Consider the following 26,151-nt stretch of genomic DNA (forward strand, 5'->3'; position numbering starts at 1 on the left):
ATCTCTTTAGTGAATATCGATGATTTTGTGATTCTTATAATTTTTGGTTAACTTTTCTAGGTATAGGGAATAACTGCTTGACATTTTCATCTGAACTAGTCCAATTATTAACTTTAGTTCTCCATGTTTGAAGAAATGAGGCTAGTTGCTGCTATTTTATATGATATTTGTTGCCTGACTGTGAATAAAAATTAGCTATACTCCGCTAGTTATTAATACTGAGTAACCGGGAATTTTCACCAATAATGTCGATTCTCGCATCAAAAAGTAGTAATTTTTATAAGTACGTGGTCGTATAGTGATAGGAGCTGAGTAACCGGGCTTCTTCATCTGATAAATATTGGAGTTCAAGTCAAAAGACTCTAATGGCTAGAGACTAAGTCCATTATTATTACTATTGAAAATAGAAAAAAAAAGAAAAGAAAAGCGTGATAAAAAGGTGTGTTACGTGACTAAAGTCAGCTTGCCGATTTTTAGATTTAATGTTGAGATTTTGGTTAGTAGTTGGACCATTTATTGATAAATGTTGATCAACCATTCCTTTTTCTTAGAATAGTTAGTCATGAATTGGAAGAGTCTACAGTTTAGAAGCTAACTGAGATAATGTTTCTTAGATTTTAACCATTGATACTTGATATGTATTTTTCTTGGTATCTTGGCAATAAGGTAGATGGAGCAATAACCATTGTCAAAAATTGGTGTTTGTTTGTTGTTCTCATACTTGAGTACAAATATGATTTAGGTGTGGGGGGAATTGATAGGTTGTAATTTTGTCATTTATTTTATAATTAATTTCCTCATATTATCTTACCAAATATACATTAATTGGCGAATTTTACTCACTTTTGAGAATTTGTATTTATTGCAGAGAGTGGAACAAAATACCATAAAAAGTTGTCAATTTGACGGTAGTCAGCAGAAGAGTTTGAGTAGCAGTCAACAAGATGGAGACTACTTCGATTCTGTTTCCTTATCTAGTAGAAAATATGCGATAGACTGGAAGAAAAATTAGGACACTTCATTTTTCTTTGTTTTGGTAGTTTCCAAAGGAAAAGGAAGTCAACAAGGACTAAGACTCTTTTCCTGTGCTTTCTTGGTAGCCATATAGGAGTAGAGAAAGGAGATATAGACGAATTAGATAGGAGAATAGCATACCACTTTTTATGACTTTTTAGCTTTTGAATTTTTCGTCTTATTTGATTGTTCTTTCAATTGTTCCATCGGATTGATCATCTCAATTGAAAGACGATGTATGCAACAATTAATTCTGCAATTGTGTGTGGGTTTTCCTCAACGAAGATGAATTAAATCTCTTTTTCTAGTCAAGGGACAACGGAGACTCTAATTCATCTAAAAATTGTGAGATCGAATTAATTTTATTTATTTTTCTTATTTATTGGTATTTGCATATTCCCTGTTGGTAGTGTTTATGGTTGTTTCGTTAATTGAATATCTTGGGCTCGGACATGGAATTAATTTAGCAATCTAATGTCAATTGGAGTGTTAAATCCGTAATTGTTTAATTGCTCTAAAATAGTGACAACTGGCATGATTGGATTTGTGTCAGATGAATACGGAGGCTAATCTCAAATAACTCTGGTAGTGTGTTATTTGATTAGAATAGAACTCCTTTAATATATAAGGCAATTGAAGAAGTAAATCTTACGGGCGTACCTAAGATTATTTCTTGATTAGAGTAGTGATTAGCGGGCGTACCTTAGTCATCGACACAGTAAGGAGGAGTTTACTGTCATTGCTTGTTTGACAATTATAACCTATTTATTAGTTAATAATTGGAACTACCTTTGCATTGAGAATCAATTAGGTAAACCATTGCCGAAGTTATTTCTTGACTAGAGCTTAGTTATTATTAATTTGATTTTAATAATTTATTCTTTAATTTTTAGTTGGCTATTTACTTTTATTCGAACAGTTTAATTATTACCATTGCTATAAAAAACCCCATTGTTAGTTTGAATTTCAAAAGAGACAAATATTCTCAGTCCCTGTGGATTCGACCCTACTTATCACTATCTACAGAAATTACATTTTGTTTGAGCAGATATTTATTATTGCACAGGCTCGACAACCAGTCAATTAATAGTTATTGGATTTTGTGTATTACTCAATTAATTCAAGATTTTTTTAAATGTTGTGTATTACTCAATTAATAGTTATTGGATTTTAAGAAAATAAAAAAGAACTAAAACATGATGTTTATGAAGGAGAAATAACAATATAATAAAAAGTAGGACAGTGAGTGGCACAGAGTGTGGGACAGAAGATCCGTTGCGGAATGAACGAGGCGAGGCAATCCTGAGGAGTCGGCCTATCCGTATTCAATGCAACTCGACTAGCAATTAGCTCCAACAGGACAACACCAAAACTATATATATCACACTTGAACGTAAGCTTCCTGAATTCAGATATTCTGGTGCACAGTAGTCTTGGGATCCCAAGACTCTTGTGGTAACGTGGGATTTATCCAGGACTTTAGGAGGCCCGCATCTGGCAAGTCCGAAGTCTCCAAGCTTAGCTTGTAACTGGTTGTCCAACAAGATGTTTGAAGATTTGTGTCGCGATGGATGACGGGTGGGCAGGCGCTGCAATGGAGATAGTGGAGGCCTTTGGCAACTCCTAAAGCAATGTTGACCCTTGTTTTCCAATCCAGGGGCTGTTTTTCACCAATTCCTTCAAGATGATCGGCCAGACTTCCCCTAGGCACGAATTCATACACCAAGAACTTCTCATTTCCTTCAGATGCGTATCCATATAATTTTACCAAATTCGGATGCCTTAATATTTGTAAAATCTCTACCTCGTTCTTGAATTCTTGTTCTCTTTGTATCGATCCGTCTTGGTGAAACAGGAATTTAATTGCAGCAATCTGATGGTGATCAATCAATCCATTCAATTCGGTGGAAACAAATTTTAAGTACTAATATCAATTCAAATTTATTCAAATACTAGGAGTACTGATTTTTACTAGAAATAGAACTAGTAGTAAGTAGTAACAGGATAGAACAAATAGTTCTACTTATTTGCTGATTGGTTGACTCATCAAAACAAACAAGAAGCATAGAGCAAACGTGCTCATTTCCCTACTATGAGTAATGCATCAAACAAAATGCCCTGAAGTTACGTGTTTCATACTTTATTTCATTGATCATTTGATTCTTGTAATCTTCGTAAGTTAAGTAAGTGACACGAAGAAATGTTTTACTACTAGTAAATTAGTTGAACGTGGGACAAGAAAAATTGATGTGAAAGTCAATTTGCATCAATTAATTCATGAAGAAATATGCCAAATCTTACTTGGCCAGATTCGAGGGTTCCTTTGTAAACCACTCCGCAGCCTCCCATACCAATCACATTTTCAACTAAGAGATGTCTGGTGGCAGTTTTAAGCTTAGACACAATAAATTTACCTATAACAGTACTTTGTAAGAACATTGATGTAATAAAGATTTAGGTCTGAGGTCGATCATTCAAAGAACAAAATATAAAAAAAATTGAATTAATGGCAAAATTAAGCAGTAATAGTAGTTACCGGGGTGAATTCTCAGTTTATGATGGAAAAAAAAAAGAATTCTACAACGAGGGCGGTTCTTGGGTTTGTTTCCACAAAAGAGGGTCTTCGCATTCTGGAAATGCGAGCTCATTGAGCTCGCATTCTGAAAATGCGAGCTCACTGAGCTCGCATTCCGGGAATGCGAGCTCACATTGAGCTCGCATTCTCGCACTACATACCGCCAAGACCCATTTCGAAAAAAAAAAAAGACAAAAGTGAGTGGGAGAAGCAGAACGCAATATCGAAACATAGCTGCCGAACATCAAAACAAAGATTTCGGAATTGTTGAACAGCAAAACAAAGAAAACAAATAACATGCACTTCATAAAAATAACTTATATAATTTTTTTAAATAACATTGCGTTATGAAATTTCTAAAATTACAGTTGAAATTGTAACAGATATTAATGACTATTAACTATTAGATTCTTATAACTAAAATTCGTCGGTGTCAACAAATAAATACGATTCATTAATAACAAAGGAAAATTAGAATTTGATAAAAAAATTTATTTGATAAAAAAGGAAAAAAAGTTAGTATTTTATTCATAAAATATAGTCAATACCTTACATGTTAACAATTTCATTCTATTTTTTCATTGATATATGAAATAGAAAGAACTATGCATGTGTACTTTTTCCACCATTTAAATGTATTATAATAAAATAACGTATTTTCAACCGTACAATTACCAATTTTTTTTAATATAAAAGAAATATGATTTTTTTTAGAACACATATTTGATGACTTTAGGCACGTGCAAGTTTTAAAATAAAAAAATTTATTCCTCTGCTAATTACAGATTTTAAATAACATTTCTTTAACATTTCTCCGAAATATAAGATTTTGGTAGAGCTTTTAAAATAAGATTTTACTACCAACAGCATTTTAGTAAAGGCAAATTCTACAAAACAAACAACATTTTCTGAAAAAGATACATTTTGGTGGGAGCTCGTAAATTTCATTTTAAATTTTTTTTCTAGCAAGTTTGAATTTAATTTTCTGAAAGTCATACTTATAAATCCGAAATCTAACAAAAAAATTAAATACAATTTTTGGAGGTCAAATTTATCAAATGCGAGCTATTTGAAAAATTTTATTTAGCTCTTACTATTTTCTGGAAAAAATTTAATGAGAGCCCAAAAAAAAAAAAAAAAAATATCAGGGTGAGCTCTATTGAGCTCGCATTCGTGGAATGCGAGCTCAATAAGCAGAGCTCGCATTTTGCGAATGCGAGCTCAGCAGAGCTCGCATTCGCAAAATGCGAAGACCCCCCCTACGGAATACCCAATCAAAATCACCCCTTTTGTAGAATTTTTTTAAAATTCATCACAAAATTAGAAATTTCTCGTAGTTACCGCTGGTTACTTGATCTTCAATTTGATTACCCTCAATCATCTTGATGCCCTTGGGCTCATTTCTGAATAGGCAAGAACAACAGCCCATTGCTTATATAAGCAACTGTATATCTCAGTGTTGCAAAGTGGAAATTGTGTTAGTACGAGAAGCATGAGAATCATTGAATATAAGCAACTGCATGTGTATCTGGTACTTCAATTATTAAGTTATTGAATTGTTAAATACTAAATTTAACAAATTTAAATATATATCACATTATTTAACACAAAAAAGTATATATAGGAGTAGGCATAGGTTGTTGTCATTTGACCAAAAAAAAAAAATGAAGAAGACCTAAGAGAGTAATAATGGCACCCAATGCTTTTGATGATATTCTCCAATGACAAATAAGAAGATCCACCTTCCTGCAACGCTAACCTACGTTTCTCACTGATAACCCTTTAACCCTTTTCCTCACTTCACTTTCACTATCCATGAGTTCCCTTATCCCTTTCTCTACTTGCTCAGCTCTTACTATCTCTTGATTCTTCTTTTCTTCAAAATAATCTATGCAAATTTCCACTGCAGTTCCCAACTCTTTCACCACCTGGAAAGCATTCAGCTGTTGCTCCGCGTGCCGCGTGCAACGGCCATGTAGCCATTGGCACGCCACACCATATACTCTCCAACGTTGAATTCCAACCACAATGCGACACAAAACCGCCCACAGCCGGGTGCGACAACACGGCTAATGTATTTAAATTTTGTTGTTATACTTCTTATAATGTTTAAGGTACACTGGCATAAATTATTGTATTTCTCGTGACATCTGAACTAGTAGAATAATTTTCTCGAAATTCTGCGAAAAGCTAACCAAGTCCCGCAAAATTATGATGAAAGAATCGTCAATATCGATGTTTTACAATTTACACCTGTGAACTTCATTTTTTCTATCTTGGCTATCTTGGCAGCCACCTTTTGAACTTCTTTACAAATATTTTTCCAAGTCGATCCAATGCCAAATCAAGTAGTACTACTAATGCTCAGGTTTTCAAATGCATTATATCACTTATGTCTTTTTTTTTAAAAAAAAAAAAGTTTTCGTAATCTGCTGTATTTTGAAGTTGTTAGAGTGATCAAGCTCAGAAGAAGCCATGCAAATAGCTATGCCATTGGAGAAGACAAAGGAAACTGGCTGGAGGAAGATTTGGGGCTATCTGAGTGAAGTGTGGGTTGAAAAGATTAAATCAAGACACTCTCAACAGCTCTCTAGCCACTCTACTGCAAGATATTTGCAGCCTACAAATCTCATTTTACTGAATTCTTAGTAATGGTCAGAAATTGGAAAGAAATGTTGATTATTTAGCGAGATCAGTTTAACAAGATAAAGGCTGTTTTTTCACTGTTTTATTCAACTGCAACATATTCAAAAGTCTGTGGGGGCAGAATGTATCAATGATTCTTAACAAGATTAGCTTAACAAGAGTAGGACAGTGCCTTGTTCTCAAAACCTCAAGGTTTTTTGAGATTCACCTAACAGATAAAGTTTTTTTTTTTTTTTTCAACTGTTTCATTCAACTGCAACACATTCGAAAGACTGTGGAGCAGAATGTATCAATGATTACACATTTGCACTTGTCTTATATTTAGATAAATTGAACCTTGTTCATGTAGTAATCTCCATTAACAACAGTTTTCATAGCACCAATTAAGCTGAAGACCTTGAACAAATGTCTTGAATAAGATTCCCCAAAGCGAAATAAGATGATCCACCTTCCTTTGTAGCTAGTCTGCTTTTCTCGCTGAATTCTTTAACCCTTATCCTTACTTCATTCTCAACATCCATGATTTCCCTTATGCCTTTCTCTACTTGCTCGGCTCTCACCAGAGCTTGATTTTCCCTTTGTTGATTGTAGTCCAAACTAATTTCTACAGCAATTCCCAACTCTTTCACCAATTGGAACGCATTCAGCTGTTGCTCAGCTTGTACAGGCCAGGTCGCAATAGGCACCCCACAAAAGATGCTCTCCAACGTTGAATTCCAACCGCAGTGTGACACAAATCCCCCAACAGCTGAATGTGACAGCACGTCCAATTGTGGAACCCAACCCACGACTTTTCCGATCGAAGCCGTTCGATCCAAGAACCCTTCGGGCAGCACAAGTTCAAGATCCTTATAATCCCTAGGAAATCCTCCTTCCTTTGCAGGGGGCTGCCTGAGAACCCATAGGAACCGATGACCACTTCTGTCAATGCCATAAGCTATTTCTTGAACTTGGTCCGGATGGAAACTTGCCAAGCTGCCAAAACAGAGAAAAACTACCGAGTTTTTAGGCTGACAATCCAGCCATTTCATCATTGCTGAACAATCTTCACTAGATTGAGTGTGGATTTGGGACCTATTTAGAATAGGCCCGACAGGAAAGATTGGTGGCAAGCTTGATTTACCATAATAAGAATCTAATGAAAAAGAACTAATAGCATTAGATTCAAGATCAGTGAAAGTGTTCACTATGATTCGTTTAGCCCTTCTGTAGTCACGGGTCCATTTCAAAACGAAGGTCGACCAATATTCCTTGTGGGTTGCTATAGCTGGGAGGACGCCGATTGGAACTGGTTTTGCAAAACTAGGGAGAATTAAATGGCTTACCCCTTTAACCAGATCAGATATGCCCCGGTTTTGCTCGTCTTCAAGGGTTTGGAAATGAAGCATCAGACCAAGAAAAGCCGCACCAGAGGTGAAGAATAAGTAGGTAGGAACTCCAAGCTCGTCAGCAACGTCAATCATGGTCGTGCTAATGAAGTCAATCAAAAACCCAGAAAATTTTTGAGTTTTTGAGGCTATTTCTCTCACATGAGGTTTCTGATATTCTAGGAGCTTGAAAGTGAAGAGCCCTCTATGTGTGATATTCCAATCAGAGGTGTCTTCTGGTGTTGGAAGGTGGTGGAAGTGGAGGCCTTCAACATTTGTGGCAGCGACGAGGGACTGAATTCTGGCTGTGCCATGGGGATCAATTGGCAGCTCCATGATCAAGGCTGTGATTGATAATTGATTGTTTCTTGCAAGCATCAGCTTGGCTAGCTCAAGGGCCTGTGCCAAGTGCCCCATTAGAGGTGAAACCATCATCAGGAGCTTAAACTTCTCCATTTGATACAGGAGAAGAAGGTTAAGAGGGGATGGAATTGTAGTTCTAGCGCAAGAAGGATGCCCTTTGAGGTTAATAAGTTCAGAGATTTTGCATAGAAGTTGCTTGTCAAAATTAGGATCTATGCTTGAGAGATTTTGCATATCTACGGCGGTCCCATATCTTGCAGAAGCATGTGCTTGTATTTGTTTGGAATAAGGTGATTCGCTGGGACTTAGGGATCCAGACGACCAAACGTAACTTCATTGATTTGACTTCAATGCTTCTTCAACAAAACCAAAAATGATTACCAGAAGCCCGTGACAAGGGTAAGCCTAAAATGACTTGACTAGCGCCTGACCAATTGGTTCGATAAATCGTGCTAGGAGTACGCGGGGCTGCAGCGGTTGTCAGAACAATCGCTCCGGAAGGTGTAACACCATTTGTACATGGTGTAACATCATCTGTATAAGGTGTAACAATGAAACAACGGCGAGTAACAATAGAACAATATTTTTGTGGGTCCCACACGGCGTGAAAATCGAGTTACAAGACGTGATCTGAGTCGCACAAATTTTTGAGACCTAATCATTCTCTTAAGTGAAGTTTAAATGATCTAAATGTACAGTGTAATTCTTTGTCATTTAACACAAACCTGTTAAACAATTGATAGAAATATATACGTATAGAATTTTGTGGTCTTATGAACATTCGAGAAGCAATTTAAGTTATAAGTACCTTTATCAATGATTAATTGTTCAATCCTCTAACCAAAAGTAGCTAGTTGTTTTAATCGAGAATTGGTTTGTTTCCTCTAAACTCTAATGTTTGCACAATGAATTGCAACAAGGTCGCCATATTAAAGATCTTTACATGCAAAATTGATAGCCTGAATCAAGTCTTGATGCTCCTTTCGACAGAGATAACAACAACGTATCCTCACTACAACATTTGTTCTCAAAAGTTTTAAGGGTAAATTACTATTTACCTCCTTGTCACATTTTATCGCATAATTCTCCTATGGTTCAATAGTATTTGCTTGACCCTGTGTTGTTTTACGTAAAGTATAAATTGAATAGAAAGCAGATCCAATTTAATGATATCTAGTTAAACTTTTTCCAATTCGACCCGGATGCCCTCCCAAAATGCATTTGAAATATGAAATATGGCATATGCTAACGTATGGAAAATCCACTTAACTCTGCTTGTGGCTTTGCATTTGACCATATAATCCCATTGTAGTTTGGTAATACCCACATAGTATTAGTTTAAAATTACGATGGATATGTAAATGTCCCAATATTAGTATTAGTATTATTTTGTTTCGATTCAAGAGAGATTTCAAATCTTATAATAAAGAGTAGAGAAAGGAGAGAGGTTCAGAGTTGAACCAAGAATCTTATAATCACATGGCTAATGTTTCTCCTAGCTAGCTTAGGTTTTGGGTCATTGTTGATACTTATTTTATTTGTTTAAAGAGTTCTTGTCACATTGAAAACTTATTAGAACTTTGTTTGCCAAAGGAAACAAAATGTTGTATGTTGGAACAATGTTTCCCACTGTTTATTGTTCCCTTGGCAAACATTGCGCTGAAACAAGATTTTTTTTTTTCTTTTTTTATCTGTAAGTTGAAGGTTTTAAACCCAGAACCTCCTACTTATAATTTCTTTTATCTTAATATCTAACCCAACTCTTCTCCTGTTGAAACAAGATATGGCTACAGAGAAATTGAACTAACAATTGTTACATCAAATAATTTATGAGCACATAGTTCCACAATTTCACTCTCATATTCTCCATAGGATCTTTTCTTAGTTCACTTGACCAAAGCGAAAAACTGGAATAACATTTACCAGAAAAAATGTGTTTGATAATCCAGCAAATGTTTAAAACTAATAAATTAAGTATTGTTTTCTATTAAACTTACTTGACAATAGAATTCTCTCATTTCTGAATACAGCATGCATGTAGTAGGGTACTTTAGTTCAACTCAAATGTATTGATTATCAAACTGAATGGATATGATTTTGTGATTACAGCAATTAAAACTTCAGGAATGAGATTTCAATTTTCAGATTTCACACTTCAATTTTTAGTTTTTACCAAACCTCCCCAATACTTGGGAAGCTTGATGGAGGCTACTGCATAGAGTCAACATCAAATTCTCAAAGGCCACACGAGATGAATAGCCTTCCTTCATAGCTTGCCTACATTTCTCAGTAAACTCTTTGACCTCTTTCCTGACATCATTCTCACCATCCATGACTTCCCTTATTCCTTTCTCTATTTGTTCTGCCTTCGCCAAAGGTTGATGCTCATTAGCTCCGCTGAAATCCGAACTAATTTCCACAGCCATTCCTAACTCTTTCACCAATTGGAATGCGTTGAATTGTTGCTCTCCAAACACTGGCCATGCAGCAATTGGCACACCGCACCGAGTACTCTCCAATATTGAATTCCAGCCGTAATGTGACACAAATCCACCCTCGGCAGGGTGTGACAAAATGGCCATTTGTGGAATCCAGCCCACAACTTTTCCAATCAAAGCCGTTCGATCCAAGATTCCTTCGGGCAAAGCAAGTCCGTGATTTTCAAATTCCCCTGCAAATTCTCCATTTTTAGCGGGGAGTTGCATAAGAACCCAATGAAACCGGTAGCCACATTTTTCAAGGCCTACTGCTAACTCTTTCACTTGATCCAGCATAAGACTTCCCATACTACCAAAACAGGGGAAAACAACTGATTTTTCCGGCTGGATATCCAGCCATTCCATCATTTCTGAATGGTCATTAGTGGATTGAGTTTGGATTTGGGACGTATTTAGAACTGGACCAATACGGAAAATTGATGGCAATCTTGACGTACCATAAGAATATTCCATTAGAAAAGAATTAATAGCATAAGGCTCAAGATCAGCAAATGTGTTGACTATGATTCCCTTGGCCCTTATATACTCACGAGTAGCCTTCAAGAACCAGCAACGCCAAATTTCCTTTCTAGTTGTAAAAATTGGGAGGACGCTACTTGGAACATCGTTAGTTAAGCAGTGTTCACCATGAGCTGGACCTACTGGCAGTGGTCGCAGGAAAAACTAGGGCACGCGCTCTCAAAACTAGCTTCCAACAAATTGGGACTGACCCAACTAAATTGCCTGCTCTTCAACCAAACTTGTTCTTTTCCATGTTGGTACCTTTCTCGGGTGACTACTGAAAGCGGAACTATACGCCCTCACAGCCAACCCACCGGAAACCCTTTCTAGCGGATTATTACCAAACAGCGCCGTCATGCATAAGGGTGGTCGGAGTTGAAATGTGCATGATATTGTCATCAGAGAAGTATTTTTTTGGGTAAATTATATTTTACCCCCCTGTGGTTTACCCTTTTTTTACATAACCCCCCTATGGTTTCAAAAGCTATACATAACCCCCTCATGGTTTGGATTAAAGTGTCAAAGTAACGGAAATAGTCCATCGTAACGGAACTTCTAAAAATGTCGAAATTACCCTTATAAATACATGACACATTAACCCCCTATGATTTTTATATTTTACCATATAACCCCCTTATGGTTTAATACTTTACCATATAACCCCCTTATGATTTTCAAAATATACACATAACCCCCCTTGGTTAATACATAAATTTCAGCCTTACATAAGGGTATTTTTGACATTTTAGATGACGCCGTTACGAGTGACTATTTTCGTTACTTTGACACTTTAATCCAAACCATAAGGGGGTTATGTATAGCTTTTGAAACCATAGAGGGGTTATGTGAAAAAACGCTAAACCACAGGGGGGTAAAGTGGAATTTGCCCTATTTTTTTCACACCTATTGCTAATTGTTAGACAAGGAAAGTTGAGGGAAAATGAGAGAAAGTAAGTTTCTTGCATTTCTTTAACGCTTGGTTAGCAAGAAACTTATGGGCCTAAAACATGAAAATTTTCTGTAACCGTTTGCTTTTCCTCAAAAATTCAAAGGAAAGTATGTCACAAGGAAGTTTTAATGTACTCTTTTCAACTAATTAGTAGTAAGAGTTTATGCCAACTTTTTCTCTTCTCAACTGTTCATGTGTTTTAAATCTATTTCCGTTCTCAACCATAGTTCATATGTTTTAAAGTTTTTGTTGGGGACCAATACATATAGGAACGGACATACACACATACATACACATATATAGACATCCACATATATGTACACATATACACGTATGTATATACACACACATAAACATGTGTATGCGTGCACATCCATGTGTGTGTACGCATGCACACACATATATTTATATGTAAGGATATATATTTACATATATAGTGAACTAGTCAACGTTCAATATTTATCTAGACCACTAAAGTGGGGGAAATTTGGCTAATTTATAAACTTAGGATGAGCCACACTAACATTAAACTAAATTTTTTTTGGAAAAATTTTGAAAGTTGGCTTAATTAGATTTTGCTTTAGGGACCAAATAAATAAACTACCAAATAAGTAACAAAAAGTTTAAGTACCTAATAGACAATTTTATATTATGTAAATTAGTGAATTATTAAAACTTAACCAAAACTATTAAAAAGGCTTAATATGCCTTTTTTAAAAACTTAAAGTGGCAAAATAGACATTAATTAAACTGAACACCGGGGAATAAAACTATAATTAACCTAATATCTAGATTTGGCCTCGAACAATTATTTAGAATCAAATTTATAAGTTGACGGATAGGTACCTTTAAAAGTTAAAAAACCAAACGAGAAACTTTTAGAGTCATTTATAACCTTTGAAGAAGTAAAATAGCTACATTTATTATCTTCGTTCTTTCTGGCACTAGGTGGACATATACCACCGTTGCCAATATTTCTCACCATTGAATTCCACAATTGTACAGCATTTTGTTTTCCATTTCTTTTCTTGTTGACACATTTAGGCTTTACGCGATCCGATGTAACATCAAAGGGTAATTTTCATAGAGCATATTTCTCATGCAAAATTTCTTTCCTAATAATTTTTTTAGCATTGATAAGAAATACTAAAGCTAATAAATGATAATAAAGCATCATAAAAAGTTTCTGATAGGGAGGGTCCTATAAGAATGGGAAGTGAAACACGTACGAACTACAGTTGAAGATAGGATAAAGTGCACATGAGGCCAAATCTTTGTATGGTAGTAACTAGTTGATAATACTGGTTGTGAGCACTTTCTCTCCAAGAAAGAAACCTGTGTCTGAAAACTTCCAAAGCCTTATCAAGGTTATGCTCTTCACTTGAAACCAAAGACTAAGGAACACAAAAGAATCTGAAACCAAAGAAATCAAAAAGAGCCAAACGGAAGAATGCAGGCAATTAAGGCTTCAACTCATATTGTAAAAGCGAGATAGTCGTTTGAGTGTCTACCCAATTTTCTGGCCCATTTAATTGAAATTGAAACAGTTAAATGAGTGCTAAATTAATGTAAGAGTTAAATGTGTCCATAGGAAATTATTGAAAACTGTATGCATTTGTACCATTTGCATCACTAATTTTAATCAAGCACTCATATTCCTAAACCAACCCTCCACGGTTAAACATATACCAAAAACACGTGTCAAGTAGTCAATTGCAGATAACAAATGTTAGTGAAGGCAGGTTTAAAATAACAAACCAATCAAAGAATGCCAAGTCAATTTAAGTTGTTCACATGGCACTTCTTGATGAAGGTAGTTTTATGTCTTTATTTAGTAGTTAGATGTAATGTTTCACTAGAGATAATCCACCCTCCGTAACTTCCCTACTTTCTTCCCAAATTCTTCGACCCTTCTACTGCTTCATTCTCACCATCCAAGACTTCTCTTATCCCTTTCTCTATTTGTTCTGCTTTCGCCAAAGGTTGATGCACATTAGCTTAATTCATTTAGTCCAATCTAATTTCCACTACTATTTTGAACTCTTTCACCAATTGGAAGGGCATTCAATAGTTGCTCCCCAAACAAATTCCATTTTGTAAAGCACTTCTTGGGGTTTATAGGCATGTACGCAATCTATGTCAAAATATAATGTATATTTGCTCCTCATTTTCATAACTAATTAACCGTTTGGAAAAAGATTTGGTAAAATAATCAAATGGAGAGATTGATAAAATCATACACCATAACTTCTTCTATTTTTTTTTTATATGAGCATGTGGTAAACTTCTTCTATTTGATGTGGTAAACAAATATGAGAACAACAGTTTTAATTTGATTTATAAGGTCACAGAAAAAATCCTCAAATTTTTTCATCTTGCGACACTTGATGGTGGTTAGAGCAGATATACTCTATAAAATTGTCCAAGGCCAAATGAGACGATCCACCTTTCTCCATTGCTAGCCGGCTTTTCTCACTAAATTCTTTGATCCTTTTCCTCAATTTATTGTCAACATCCATGAGTTCCTGTATTCCTTTCTCAATTCGTTCTGCTCTGACCAAAGCTTCATCTGGGTTCGATTGGTCGTAATCCAGACTGACTTCCACAGCAATTCCTAACTCTTTGACCAATTGGAACGCATTCAGCTGTTGCTCTGCGTACAACGGCCAAGTGGCAATGGGTACCCCACAGACTATACTCTCCAATACTGAATTCCAGCCACAATGTGACACGAAACCCCCCACAGCCGGGTGTGACAGAATATCCAATTGTGGAACCCATCCCACAACTTTTCCAGTTGAAGCCGTTCTGTTCAAGAAACCATCTGGCAAAACATGTTCATGATTCTCGTACTCCCTGGCCAATCCTCCAATGTTGGCCGGTGGCTGACGAAGAACCCAAATGAATCTATACCCAGATTGCTCTAAGCCGTATGCTATTTCGTGCACTTGATCTGACTGGAAAGCTCCCGAGCTTCCAAAGCAGAGAAAAACTACAGAATTTTCAGGCTGACAATCCAGCCAATTCATTAGTTCTGAATTGTCATTTGTAGATTGAGTCTTGATTTGGGATCTACTCAGAATTGGCCCAACAGGATAAATTGGTGGCAGTTTTGAGTTACCATAGGAAGAAGATTTGATTGAAAATGATTGAATAGCATAAGTTTCAAGATCGGCAAAGGTGTTCACTATAATGCCTTTTGTCCTCCTGTATGCACGAACCAATAACAGGACCCCGCTTGACCAATATTCCTTGATGATTGCTAGTTTTGGTAGCACTGTGATTGGTACCGGGTTGGCAAAACATGGGACAGTGAAGTCCATCCCAGTTTTCACAAGCTCCGGTATCTCCTTTTGATCCTCATCTTCAAGGGATTGAAAATGTAATACAAGACCAAGAAAAGCAGCACTAGAGGTGAAGAATAAGTAGGTAGGAACTCCAAGCTCCTCAGCTACATCAACCATAGCCATGCACGACAAGTCTAATAAGAATCCTGATAAATGATTAATTTTTGAGGCTATTCGTCTTACATGAATTTTCTGATAATCAATGAGTTGCTGCAAGAAGCCTTGCCAGAGTGTGTGATTCCAGTCAGAGGTATCTTCCGGAGTTGGAAGGTCTTGGTAGTCGAGGCGCTCGACGTTGGTGCTAGCGATCAGAGACTGGATTTTGGTGGTGCCTTCAGGGTCAATTGACATTTTCATGATAAGGGCTGTGATTGATAGTTGATTGTTTCTTTGAAGCATGACCTTCGCCAACTCTAGAGCTTGTGTTAGATGTTCCATTATAGGTGAAACCACCATCACTAGTGCAACTTTCTCCATTGGTGAGAAAGAATTGGAAACAGATTCAAGAAAGGAAGAGCCTGAAAGAAATGTAACTCTTGTAGGCCCTCAAATATCGAAAACAAGTTGCAACGCTGTTGTGAACAAACGAGGAAGACGAACAACTTCCCGAGGCCAGAAATGAAGTAACTAAAGGACTAGGGAGGCTACTTTTCTTTTACTAAACTTTCTTATTGTTTGCTGGTTACAACAAACGTAAAGCCCTTTAAATAAGCCAAAGCAACAGCCAAGTTCGCCATATCGGTCGGTTCCGAGTTGACTCGCCCGAGTCAACCGGAACGGCAGCTATCAGTACCATACCAACATCTGAATCACTTGTTTGATCAGGATTGGAGTTAACTCGGGTTGACTCGGTTGATATTGACCGAGTCAACTCAGATCGACAAGAAATTGGCAAAACTCGCTGAGTTTGGCCGAGTCAAATCGTGAGTCAAATAACCAAAGTCCATGACGGCAGACAAATCAATCACAAGCAAAGTCCAAAAGCATTCGATCAGCATAGATATAAATAGGGCTGAGAGTTTAGCTTCGAGTTTCAACAAATTCTCCCTCCCTAACTGCTAAAGAAGCGAGTATTCTAAACAAATATTTCATCACCTGGACTTCAGAGAAAGCCAACTCTGGCTGGTAATCAAGTTTTCTCATCAATCTCTACTGATAGATCCAAGAACCTTTCGTACTTGAGGCCATTTGGCAAAAATTTTTCTCGTTGTCGGATCCGTCTTACAAGTGCTGCTACTCGGGCTCGGATTTGCAGTGAATCAACTTCTAAAGCATTGCAATGGTGAACACCCACAAATAGAGTGGGAAAGTGGGTTTTGAGGAGGATAGTAAATGGATGGAAAAGTAGAGTTAGGGATGCAGGCAAAAAAGAGATGCGGATCAATTGGAGAAGATGAGAACCTTTTTTCGGATGGAAGGGAAGACGACAATATTTTTATGTGGGGATTGGTTTTAGACTTACTTACAAAGTACCCCTGTAATTATGAATCGGTAGCAAATTTCCCCCTATATTTACAAAAAAAAATTTGCTTTTAATACTATATATTAATAATTAGAGTAGCACCACTTTCTTGAAATACTTACCTAGTATTTATGTTAACATAGGTTTTTTCAAATTTAATTTGATAGTTGTACTGGTTATAGTATTTTTTTTTTAGTAATTTTTCTAATTTTTTTTAAAAGCTTTATATGCTCTAACTTGCGTATCACCCAATATTTAATCGATATATTACGACGGATGTGGAACAACCGTGATCACGACCCGTGACGGCAAACCATGGCAACAACTAAAACCGACACGCAGTTGAACACCCAAACCAGCCAATCAGAATATATCCTAAATAAATCCTATTCTGGCTTAAAATATCAAAACGCATATCGACTCAGAAGCCTCCTAAACAGGAAAACAGATGTTGTAGGAAATTTGAAAATAGAAAATAGACATGGTTTAACTACAATTCTCCAACCAAAATTGGTGCTCCACACTTCTTTAGGGAGAGTTTGTAAAATCATCCAGACTAACAATCCACCCTTCCAATCCTAATGGTGTCGTTAGCCGTTGGCCATATTCTTGTGCAGTCCGTTCGTCTCTTCTTTCTATTGCATTCAAATGGCTTCAGTTAACAATGTTTTGTTGCCAAATGCAGACATAACGGTTTTGCAAGATTACTACCAATGATCACTTACTGTTATTTTGGGCCGGACGGATGTTAGCAGTTGGTATCACTGGTTACATATAGAGCTAGCGAGCTATTGTTGATTACTTTTCTTCCCATGGTGCAGGCCCGCTGTTAGCAGCATGCATCAATGGTTAAATTGAACGCTATTGTTTATCGCTAGTGCCTATCGATAATATTATCAGCCCTGATGCATGGCATAGGTACAAAATTTGAATTTAAATTCTATATTTTGCAAACATAGCATTTATTTAGACCCAGAAAAGTATGAAAATAATGTGATCCCTAATGCATGACATAAGTACAACATTTGAATTTAATTTTAAAATTTGCAACTATAGCATACATTTACACCCAGGAAAGTTTGAAAATGACACATACTGTGATTCTGATCATTGCTAATGACTATTTTTTATTATTATCATATCTCTTTACCCCTATCTTTGAGATATTTCACCTGCTAATTTGTAGATACTCAATTATTTGAGGACCTATTCGCAGTTGCAATAGCTTATCAAGAAGCACTTCAACAGTAAAGCATTTTATCAATGTACTTCTTAAGTGTTTAATCGTATTGTTTGGATAGATACTTGCATAAGTACCTTTTTTTCTAGTTGATAATACATAAGTTTGAATTTCTAAAACATATTTATCTCTCCATTTAGTTAAAAATTTATAATAAAATTGTTAAAGTTATTTTTTATTTTTTTAAACATAAAAATTGTTCTAAAAGCACCATTTTTGAATTTATACCAAAAATACTTTAATGGCCAAAATTTTGCTCCTGAATCGTGGGAATGATGCTCACTAAACACGTAAAAGTGTATTTAAAAGATAAAAGTACTTTTTTAGCAAAAGAACCGCAATCCCAAACAAGACCTATAATCTCAAGTGATATAAATAAATTAGAGGGAGTGTTATATTTGTTTGGAACTTCAACTTAAGGTTATAGAGGTGTGTTACCTAACTATTATTCTTGCACCTACTAATGTATTTGCTATCATAAAGTTTTATCTTCTTTTGTTTTTAAATTCGTATTAGGTTGAAACTTCAGCAGATAAACTCTGCAGAATGTCACTTCCATCTTAACTAGTAATTTCGTATTCGTACGTTTTTGTATCTTCAAGTCAATCATCTCTCTCACGAAAAGTAAGTTGTTTTAATTGAGAATTCTTCTGCATTCTCTAACACTAACCTTTGCAAAATTAATTCCAACAAGCTCACTATATTAGGATTTTATTACATTGTGATACCAAACATAAAAGTTCAAAATTGATTGCATGATAGATCATAAATCAATGTTGGAGAAAATTCATGGAATGTATGAAAAAAAGTGTAATTTGTATATTTGGGTCTTAATTATGTCCACATTCTTATGGCCTAATTCTTGTATGTACTTGAATATGTTTACAGCCTTTAGTAGTTCTCCAAAATAGCTGTTTTGTGGAATCAATCTCCATTGTGTGTGTGTGTGTGTTTTTTTTTTTTTAAGTTAGATAACAAAAAATGAAAAAATTGGTTTAAATAAGTAAAGTTGAATTAAACATTCAGCTTCATATATAGAAAGTTAACTGCCAATTTTCTCTCCTTAACTTTTTTACTCCTTTATATGAAAAATTGATCAATCTTCTACTAATGTTTATCCAGAGCTGGCCTGAACTAAAACTTTCCATATGCTTTCTGCAGACTGCCTTTTAATTTTTTTTTTTTTTTAAAAAAGACCCTCCTAACATGGTTAATGGTTTCCCCCCACACCCCCCCCCCCCCCTCCTCCTCGCTAGTTATATTAGAAGCAGGATTTCCTTTTTCTATAACTGCACAAGCTAAGTTTTGCTACTGTTCTAGAAGACTAGGAACTTATGCGTGTATCGTATTCGTCCCATCCGTTTGCTCTCTCTTGTTAATTCTAGAAGACATTGACGTGAAACAAAAGTAGCACTTAGTATAGTTAGTAATCACGCACTTCACTTTTATATTAGGTTTCACACTATAAATACAAACATTGACATTTATTGACCCCCAAATAAATGCAAATAAAGTTATTTATTTACACAAACCCTTTTTTTTGCATGCATATCCACCAGCTTTTCCCCTAGATTCTTTTCTGACAGGACATACAATAAATATATCTGCAAATAACTGAAACACATTTTTCTTTCTTTATTAAAATGTTCTAGATATCATCTTGCTCTAGAAGCATTTGATCCAGCCATTGTCCTGACCTCTTGTTCTTTCCCTTCTTTTCCCCCAGTTGACTAATACGCGGCTTAAATTATACCTATCCGTCGTCTAGACATGCATATTTATTAAATCCTCCCGAACAAGCAATTCATCATTTGTGTCCACCAAGCATTTTATCCTTCTCCTTTCTTATTACACTACTCTCCAATTCTCAACCAAAATGGATGATGATACCAAGAACAAAACTCCTCATCTCCAAGATGATCACCATCAGCTAGCTGCGGCAGAAACAGAAGAAGCAGATGAAGCCCTTTCCCTTAGCGGGCTTATCTTAAACTCGGATGAAATCGAGGTCCAAGATCGAAGAAGATCATCCTTTTCTGATCCATCAGAGCTTTTCGAGTTCTTGAGCGACAAAAACTCCCAGATGTCGCATGCAGAAGATATCATTTTCTGCGGTAAGCTTATGCCATACCAAGAAAACCCCTCTCGTCTGCCCAATGTTCACAATTTCCACAAGCATCATCAACTCACAAGACATGAGAAACAACAAAGCTTCCATCGTAGAAGATCCGAGTCGTTAAGTGACCTAAAAACCAGCCTGTCCAACAGTGCTAGAAGAAACCAGCATCAGTTCATGAGGACTAGCCGGTCTTTAGACTACCGAAAGTTGTATGGAAACAAGTACAATTCCCCCTCGGCAGCGGGCGCTTTCGCCAGGGCTGAAAAAGTAGAGATTGAGCGGAGCTCGTCGACGAGAAGTTCGAACAAAGGTTTTAATGCAACTGGGATGAAAGAAAAGACTGCAAGACCAAGGTGGTACATGATGTTTGGGCCTGTGAAGTTTCCACCGGAGATGGCTTATCAAGATATAAAGAGCCGGCAAGTGCGGCAGAGTCCCGGAAGTTTGTTTACGTCATTGGAGTCCCGCGAGAAGGCCATTGCCAACCGGCCGCAAGATCGGAGATGGTCCGGCTCTTGGGATTTGCTTAGGGTATTAAGCTGTAAGGGCCATGCAAGTGTAGCTGTAACGGCGTCGTTTGGCTGCCTGCAGGCGCAGCACAGTATTTGAATATGTTCTACTTTCATTGATTCTCACTTCGCATCCTTAACATTCAATTTGACGGTTTACAATCTAAAGTTATCAATTATTTGCCATGTTGCATGTCAAAAGTTTACTTTAAACCATTTCTACCCAAAAATTAACATTTTATTTCAAATTACCATGACGTAGTGAACTATTAAAGAGTGTAGTGCACATTATGCCCCTATCGACTAGTCCATCTTTATTTCATATTGCTTAGGAATCCCAAAGAAGTCAGTGAATTCGTGCGTCTTGTCTACTTTAATTTCTTCAACTATGATTTTATTGGTTGATTTGGAATATTTTGATAGCTTTGTATGGTACAAGTGTCTAAAATAAAAGTTAGCGTATGAATGAACATATCCATATTAATAATACAACTAGTGGTTAATGCACATTCTACGTGTTTACATTTCAAATAATTTCTAGCTTGCAAAACTTACCATCTTCTCTATATGGTAATGAACGCGAGAATATGAAATTGATAAAATCAAAGACACCCTCTTTTATTAATTTTCCATAGGATTTTCTTTTTCTTATTCTTGTTGGACTAGTATCCATTTCCATATATATTCTTTGCTTTATTAGACTTTAAGTTCAAAAATATTGTTGATGACAATATTAACAACAAAAATAAAATCAGCCAGATTTTGTAAACATAGTATTAAGCTAGTTATTTGTTAAAGAGTAGGTTTTTATTCTTTAAATTTACGTACATTAGTAGAAGGGGGTGGGAAAGAAAGGGAGAGTTGGATTGGATTATAAGTAAGAGGTTCTGGGTTCAAGTCTTCTCACTTATCAAAAAAAAATGTAGATTATGAGAGGGATAGTGCTATCATTTTTGAGTTGGTCAAAGTAGTCAAGTATTGAATACCTGATCAAAACTATTGGAAGGGACTAAGATGCCTTATTTCTAATTTTACTTATTAGGTTCTTTTACAAAGAAATGGCTGCTTTGTCGCAATTTGATAGAATTTGATCCTAGCACCAACCATGGAACATGAAAACGGTAGCTCCGTTTCATTGGACTTAGTAGGCACCAATCAGAATGCTACAGGTGTAATGTCCGAATACTTGTTCTCACTTGCATAACAAAAAAGCAATAAAATGTGGAACATTAGAAACCAGGTCGGTGCATTACAAGATTTAGGACTATTTTATTACAAGAGTTCATGCTTCGTTTTCAAAAAACAAGAAAAAACAAAATCAATTAAACAATCCCTTTGGAAATTGAATACAAGTGAAGATCCACTGTCCAAAAGCTCTTGAAAAACCAAATCCTGTCTTACATTCTCGGAACTAAATAATTAAAGAAAGGACCATAATGATGCAGTTAATTCTTCAAGTCCAACACCATTATTTTTTCCATACTTTCTTGAAAGATCATAGAGCACATTATGAAACAAAATTGGTAGGATTTAAGGGTCTTAGCTGGGAACCAAGGACCCATTCTGGAAGATTCTGCATATGGTCTGCATGAGATTCTCAAAGCACAAATGAGATGATCCACCTTCCTGCACAGCTGCCCTGCTTTTCCCACTGATTTCTTGAACCCTTTTCCTTACTTCATTCTCACCATCCATGAGTTGCCTTACTCCTTTCCCAATTTGCTCTGCTTTCACCAATTGATGCTGCATTGCTTCATTGTAATCCAAGCTAATCTCCACTGCTATTCCCAACTCTTTGACCAATTGGAATGCATTCAACTCTTGCTCTGCAGCCAAAGGCCATGTCGCAATTGGCACACCACACCATATACTCTCCAATATAGAATTCCACCCACAATGTGACACAAATCCTCCCACAGCAAAGTGTGACAATACAGCCAATTGTGGCACCCAACCAACAACTTTTCCAATCGAAGCCGTTCGATCCAAAAACCCTTCAGGCAGCACGAGCTCCACATTCTCATACTCAGTAGGAAATCCTCCTTTCTCTTTTGGGGGTTGCCTCAGAACCCAAAGGAACCTTTGGCCGCTTTGCTCCAACCCATTGGCTATTTCCTTCACTTGATCCAATTGGAAGCTTCCTAAACTTCCAAAGCTCAGAAGAACCACTGATTTGGCTGGCTGATTATCCAGCCATTCCATTATTTCTGATTGGTTTTTAATCTTTGATTCGAACCTGTTCAGAATTGGCCCGATGGGATAGATTTGTGGAACCCCCGACTTTCCATAAGCTGAACCTTTCAAGAAAGATTTGAGAGCATAATCTTCAAGCGCGGCGAATGTGTTCACTATGATGCCCTTGGCCCTTCTGTACTGTTGTGCCCACTTGTGCATCCTAATTGACCATTGTAGCTTGTCAGTTATGATAATAGGCAGGACGCTGACAGGAATTGGTTGAAGAAAACAAGGTGCAATCAATTCTTTACTTGTTTTGAACAATTCAATTGTATCTTGGTTATGATCATCTTGGAGGGATTGGACATAGAGCATAAGACCAATAAAACCAGCACCAGAAGTGCAAAAAATGTAGCTAGGAACCTGAAATTCATCAGCTACATCAATCATGGTTGTGGTCATCACATCAAGTAAGAATCCACAGAGACCTTTGATTTTAGAGACGTATTCTCTGACATGAAGTTTCTGAAATTCTAGTAGCTGATTTACGAACAGCCCTCTATGGGATGTCCAGTTATCTGTGTTTTCTGGTTGGGGGAGGTGGTGGAAATGGAGGCGTTCGACATTGCAGCCGTCGATGAAGGTTTGGATTTTGTTGGTGCCTTGGGGATCAATAGGCACCTTAATGACCAGAAGTGAAATTGAGAGTTGATTGTTTTTCTCAAGTATCAGTTTGGCTAATTGTATAGATTGTGTCAAATGGCCAATTAAAGGTGCAACAATGGCCACCAGCACAGGTTTGTCCATTGGACACTAAAAAGAAGAGGCCAAATGCAGCCTTCCGGATACACTCAACAAAGGTTTGAGCAATATTCCTTCCCATCCCATCCCGTTTATATAGAAACTGCTCATGTCTAATGTGGTTTTGTGCTAGACATGGCCACAGTTTCAAAACCACCGGTTACGACGGTTTTGATTTTTTTTGAAAGATGGAACTTGAATCGGTCCTTACATGGACCGTCACGGTTCTTAAACCTCCAATTTTGGTATGATTTGATTTCGATTTCTTTCGATTATGGTTCTAATTCTTCTAATCATACTTAAACACTTGCTGTTAAAATTTTGATTCTAAGAAAATATGACAATAAATGTAGAAAAAAATAAGAACTTTATTGTATTATCATGTGCAAGGTCAAAGAAAAAATGATGAAATTTTTATATAAAAAAAAATACCTCATTGTTAATTAGATTGGATTGTCTTGAAAATAAATTAGTTATGGGTTTAAACTTACTAATGAGATGGGAACAAAAATTATTGGATTGAAATTGGGACGGGTGGTGTTAGGTGTTGACTATTGATATTGAATTCTAAACTGGCCAAATAAGTTTAGCTAGTAAATATTTTTTGAGATAGTTTGAACGGCACTTAAACCACTGGTTTTGGTTCCGATTCAAACTTTTGGGAAACTTAAATCTGAAAATTTAGTCATGATTATGGTTTCAGTTCTCAAAATTTGGATCTGATACCAATTCAATAAAATGCCGATTCGGTTCCGATTTAAATCTAGATTGTGACAACCCCTATTTTGTGCTTCCTTAATGAGAAAAAAAGAGAAAGATTAGAGGAATCTACTATTGCAACATATGTTTCAACACAAAGGAATATTCTAACAAATATGTACATGGCATGTCTAACTAATTGTCAATATGTTGTGGATGAATTGGCAATAACTTGGCTCTTGTGTTGAATGCATTTTGCTTTGAATATCGCTACCAGTTAAAGGACCATCGTTGCGTACCGCTCTCTACCTCTTATTTTCTTCAATTTCTCTCTACTACTTCATCTTTTCAAAAGCCTTTTCTTAGAGATGGAGACCACTCCCATGGATCTCATTTTGTTTTTTTTTTTCTAATAAAGTCTCTTCTATGTTTTCTTAGCGAGCGTTTTCTGTTTCTCCTAAGGATTCTTAGTGAGAATTTTCTATTCTTCTTGAGATTCCTATGGAGATTTTTGTGTTTTTTTTTGTTATTAGATCTGAATTTATTTCAAATTGGGATGTTAGATCTGAAATTTTTTTGGATCTTGGACATATTTCGATGGGCTTTATCCTCACTACTAGAGTTTAAAACCATCGATTAATAGATTTGGCGATTACAACATTTACAGAAGGGAGCTGTAACGATTTATCTGTTAAAAGAAAACTTGAAATTTCTTGTATTTTTCAAATTTGTTCATAATCTTTGAAATCTGTTATGTCTATTAAATTGCAGATCTATAATTTCTAATGCATGTTTAATCTGCCATTAGAATAGTGATGTAGATCAAATTATGCTAGACGATTTTCAATAATTTATTAATAAATTTTCTTTTTATCAAAAAAAGGATCATCGATATCGATAAGTGATTTATAAGAACTACGGTAAGTCGTCTAGTGACATATCTTGAACTTAGTAAATATCACCTACTCCTAAACTTTTGTCAAACAAATAATAAAAGTTAAAGACAAAATTTACTTCAGGAAAAAAAGGTGAAGGACTATGTTGGCCATTTCTCCAATAAAAAATGTCTAACTAATCAATCAATTGGAGTGAATACGTAATGCAGGAACTAATCAGTGTTAATTGCAGTCAACCAAATCTTACGCAAATCACAATCAATATTTGGCATTGGAAGGTGTGGCCAAGATTATCTTTGCTCGTCTTAACTTCAGGTTCTCTCCCGCCTTGGGTCAAGGACGCCGGCTTACTCCTCTCCACAGACAGCGGTAGACAATTTGGAAAAGATCACTCTCTTTCGTGGGAATTGTAAGTTGAATTTGATTACTTCCTCACTTCCTCATTTACAGTTGAAATTTAGAGTGTTTGCCATATAAATCTCCAAACACTCCTTGCTTGCGTAATTGATTACCCAAATGCTGAAAAGTAAAACCAACGTCAGGAACTACTTAATTTAGCCTGCAAAATTACTATTGTTGCACTTTGTCTAAGTGATGTTGATCATTGAAAAATGTGTAAATAGAATATTTTAAAAAAAAATCCCTTAAAATTTGCAATCAAACGGGACCTTGTTAAATTGCTGTATTATCATAAATTCAAACTAAATAAGCATTGATGTATATTTAAAGTTGGGATAATTTCACAAACCTCCCTTGAGGTTTTTAACAATTACAAAGAGCTCCCTTCAGATATTAAAAATTACATATACCTCCCCCTACTTTTACTGTTCAGTGACGATATAGGTTCAACAAGATAGATTTCCTTACAAAAATCCTAAATTGCCCTTTTGCACAAAACTAAGAAAGAGCAATATAGTATACTCAATTATTTTCTTCATACTTAGCATAAATCAACAAGCCCAATCCCTAACAACCATCCACGTATAAATT

General features: G+C 36.1%; 5 protein-coding genes across 5 annotated transcripts; 1 reads left to right on the forward strand and 4 right to left on the reverse strand.

Annotated features, from left to right (window-relative positions):
- Window positions 1-6,285: 6,285 nt before the first annotated feature.
- On the reverse strand, window positions 6,286-8,289 carry LOC113743508 (anthocyanidin 3-O-glucosyltransferase 2-like). Its single transcript, XM_027271553.2, has one exon. It carries the CDS (start codon window positions 8,197-8,199, stop codon window positions 6,619-6,621), a length of 1,581 nt encoding a protein of 526 aa, XP_027127354.2. The 5' UTR covers window positions 8,200-8,289; the 3' UTR covers window positions 6,286-6,618.
- Window positions 8,290-10,127: 1,838 nt separating this feature from the next.
- Window positions 10,128-11,321, reverse strand: LOC113687532 (UDP-glycosyltransferase 100-like). The gene is made up of 2 exons (XM_072049776.1): window positions 11,187-11,321; window positions 10,128-11,000 (listed from the first exon to the last, which is right to left on the reverse strand). Exons 1-2 carry the CDS (start codon window positions 11,319-11,321, stop codon window positions 10,128-10,130), a joined length of 1,008 nt encoding a protein of 335 aa, XP_071905877.1.
- A 2,817-nt stretch (window positions 11,322-14,138) lies between these two features.
- On the reverse strand, window positions 14,139-16,691 carry LOC140006303 (anthocyanidin 3-O-glucosyltransferase 2-like). Its single transcript, XM_072048135.1, has one exon. The coding sequence runs from the start codon at window positions 15,735-15,737 to the stop codon at window positions 14,274-14,276; it is 1,464 nt and encodes a 487-aa protein (XP_071904236.1). The 5' UTR covers window positions 15,738-16,691; the 3' UTR covers window positions 14,139-14,273.
- Window positions 16,692-19,838: 3,147 nt separating this feature from the next.
- Window positions 19,839-20,690, forward strand: LOC113687533 (uncharacterized). The gene has a single exon (XM_027205123.2). It carries the CDS (start codon window positions 19,839-19,841, stop codon window positions 20,688-20,690), a length of 852 nt encoding a protein of 283 aa, XP_027060924.2.
- Window positions 20,691-21,814: 1,124 nt separating this feature from the next.
- On the reverse strand, window positions 21,815-23,749 carry LOC113743484 (anthocyanidin 3-O-glucosyltransferase 2-like). The gene has a single exon (XM_027271514.2). It carries the CDS (start codon window positions 23,570-23,572, stop codon window positions 22,130-22,132), a length of 1,443 nt encoding a protein of 480 aa, XP_027127315.2. The 5' UTR covers window positions 23,573-23,749; the 3' UTR covers window positions 21,815-22,129.
- Between the last annotated feature and the right edge of the window lie 2,402 nt (window positions 23,750-26,151).

This window comes from Coffea arabica, chromosome 5e, assembly GCF_036785885.1.
Source record: "Coffea arabica cultivar ET-39 chromosome 5e, Coffea Arabica ET-39 HiFi, whole genome shotgun sequence".
Lineage (NCBI taxonomy): Eukaryota > Viridiplantae > Streptophyta > Magnoliopsida > Gentianales > Rubiaceae > Coffea > Coffea arabica.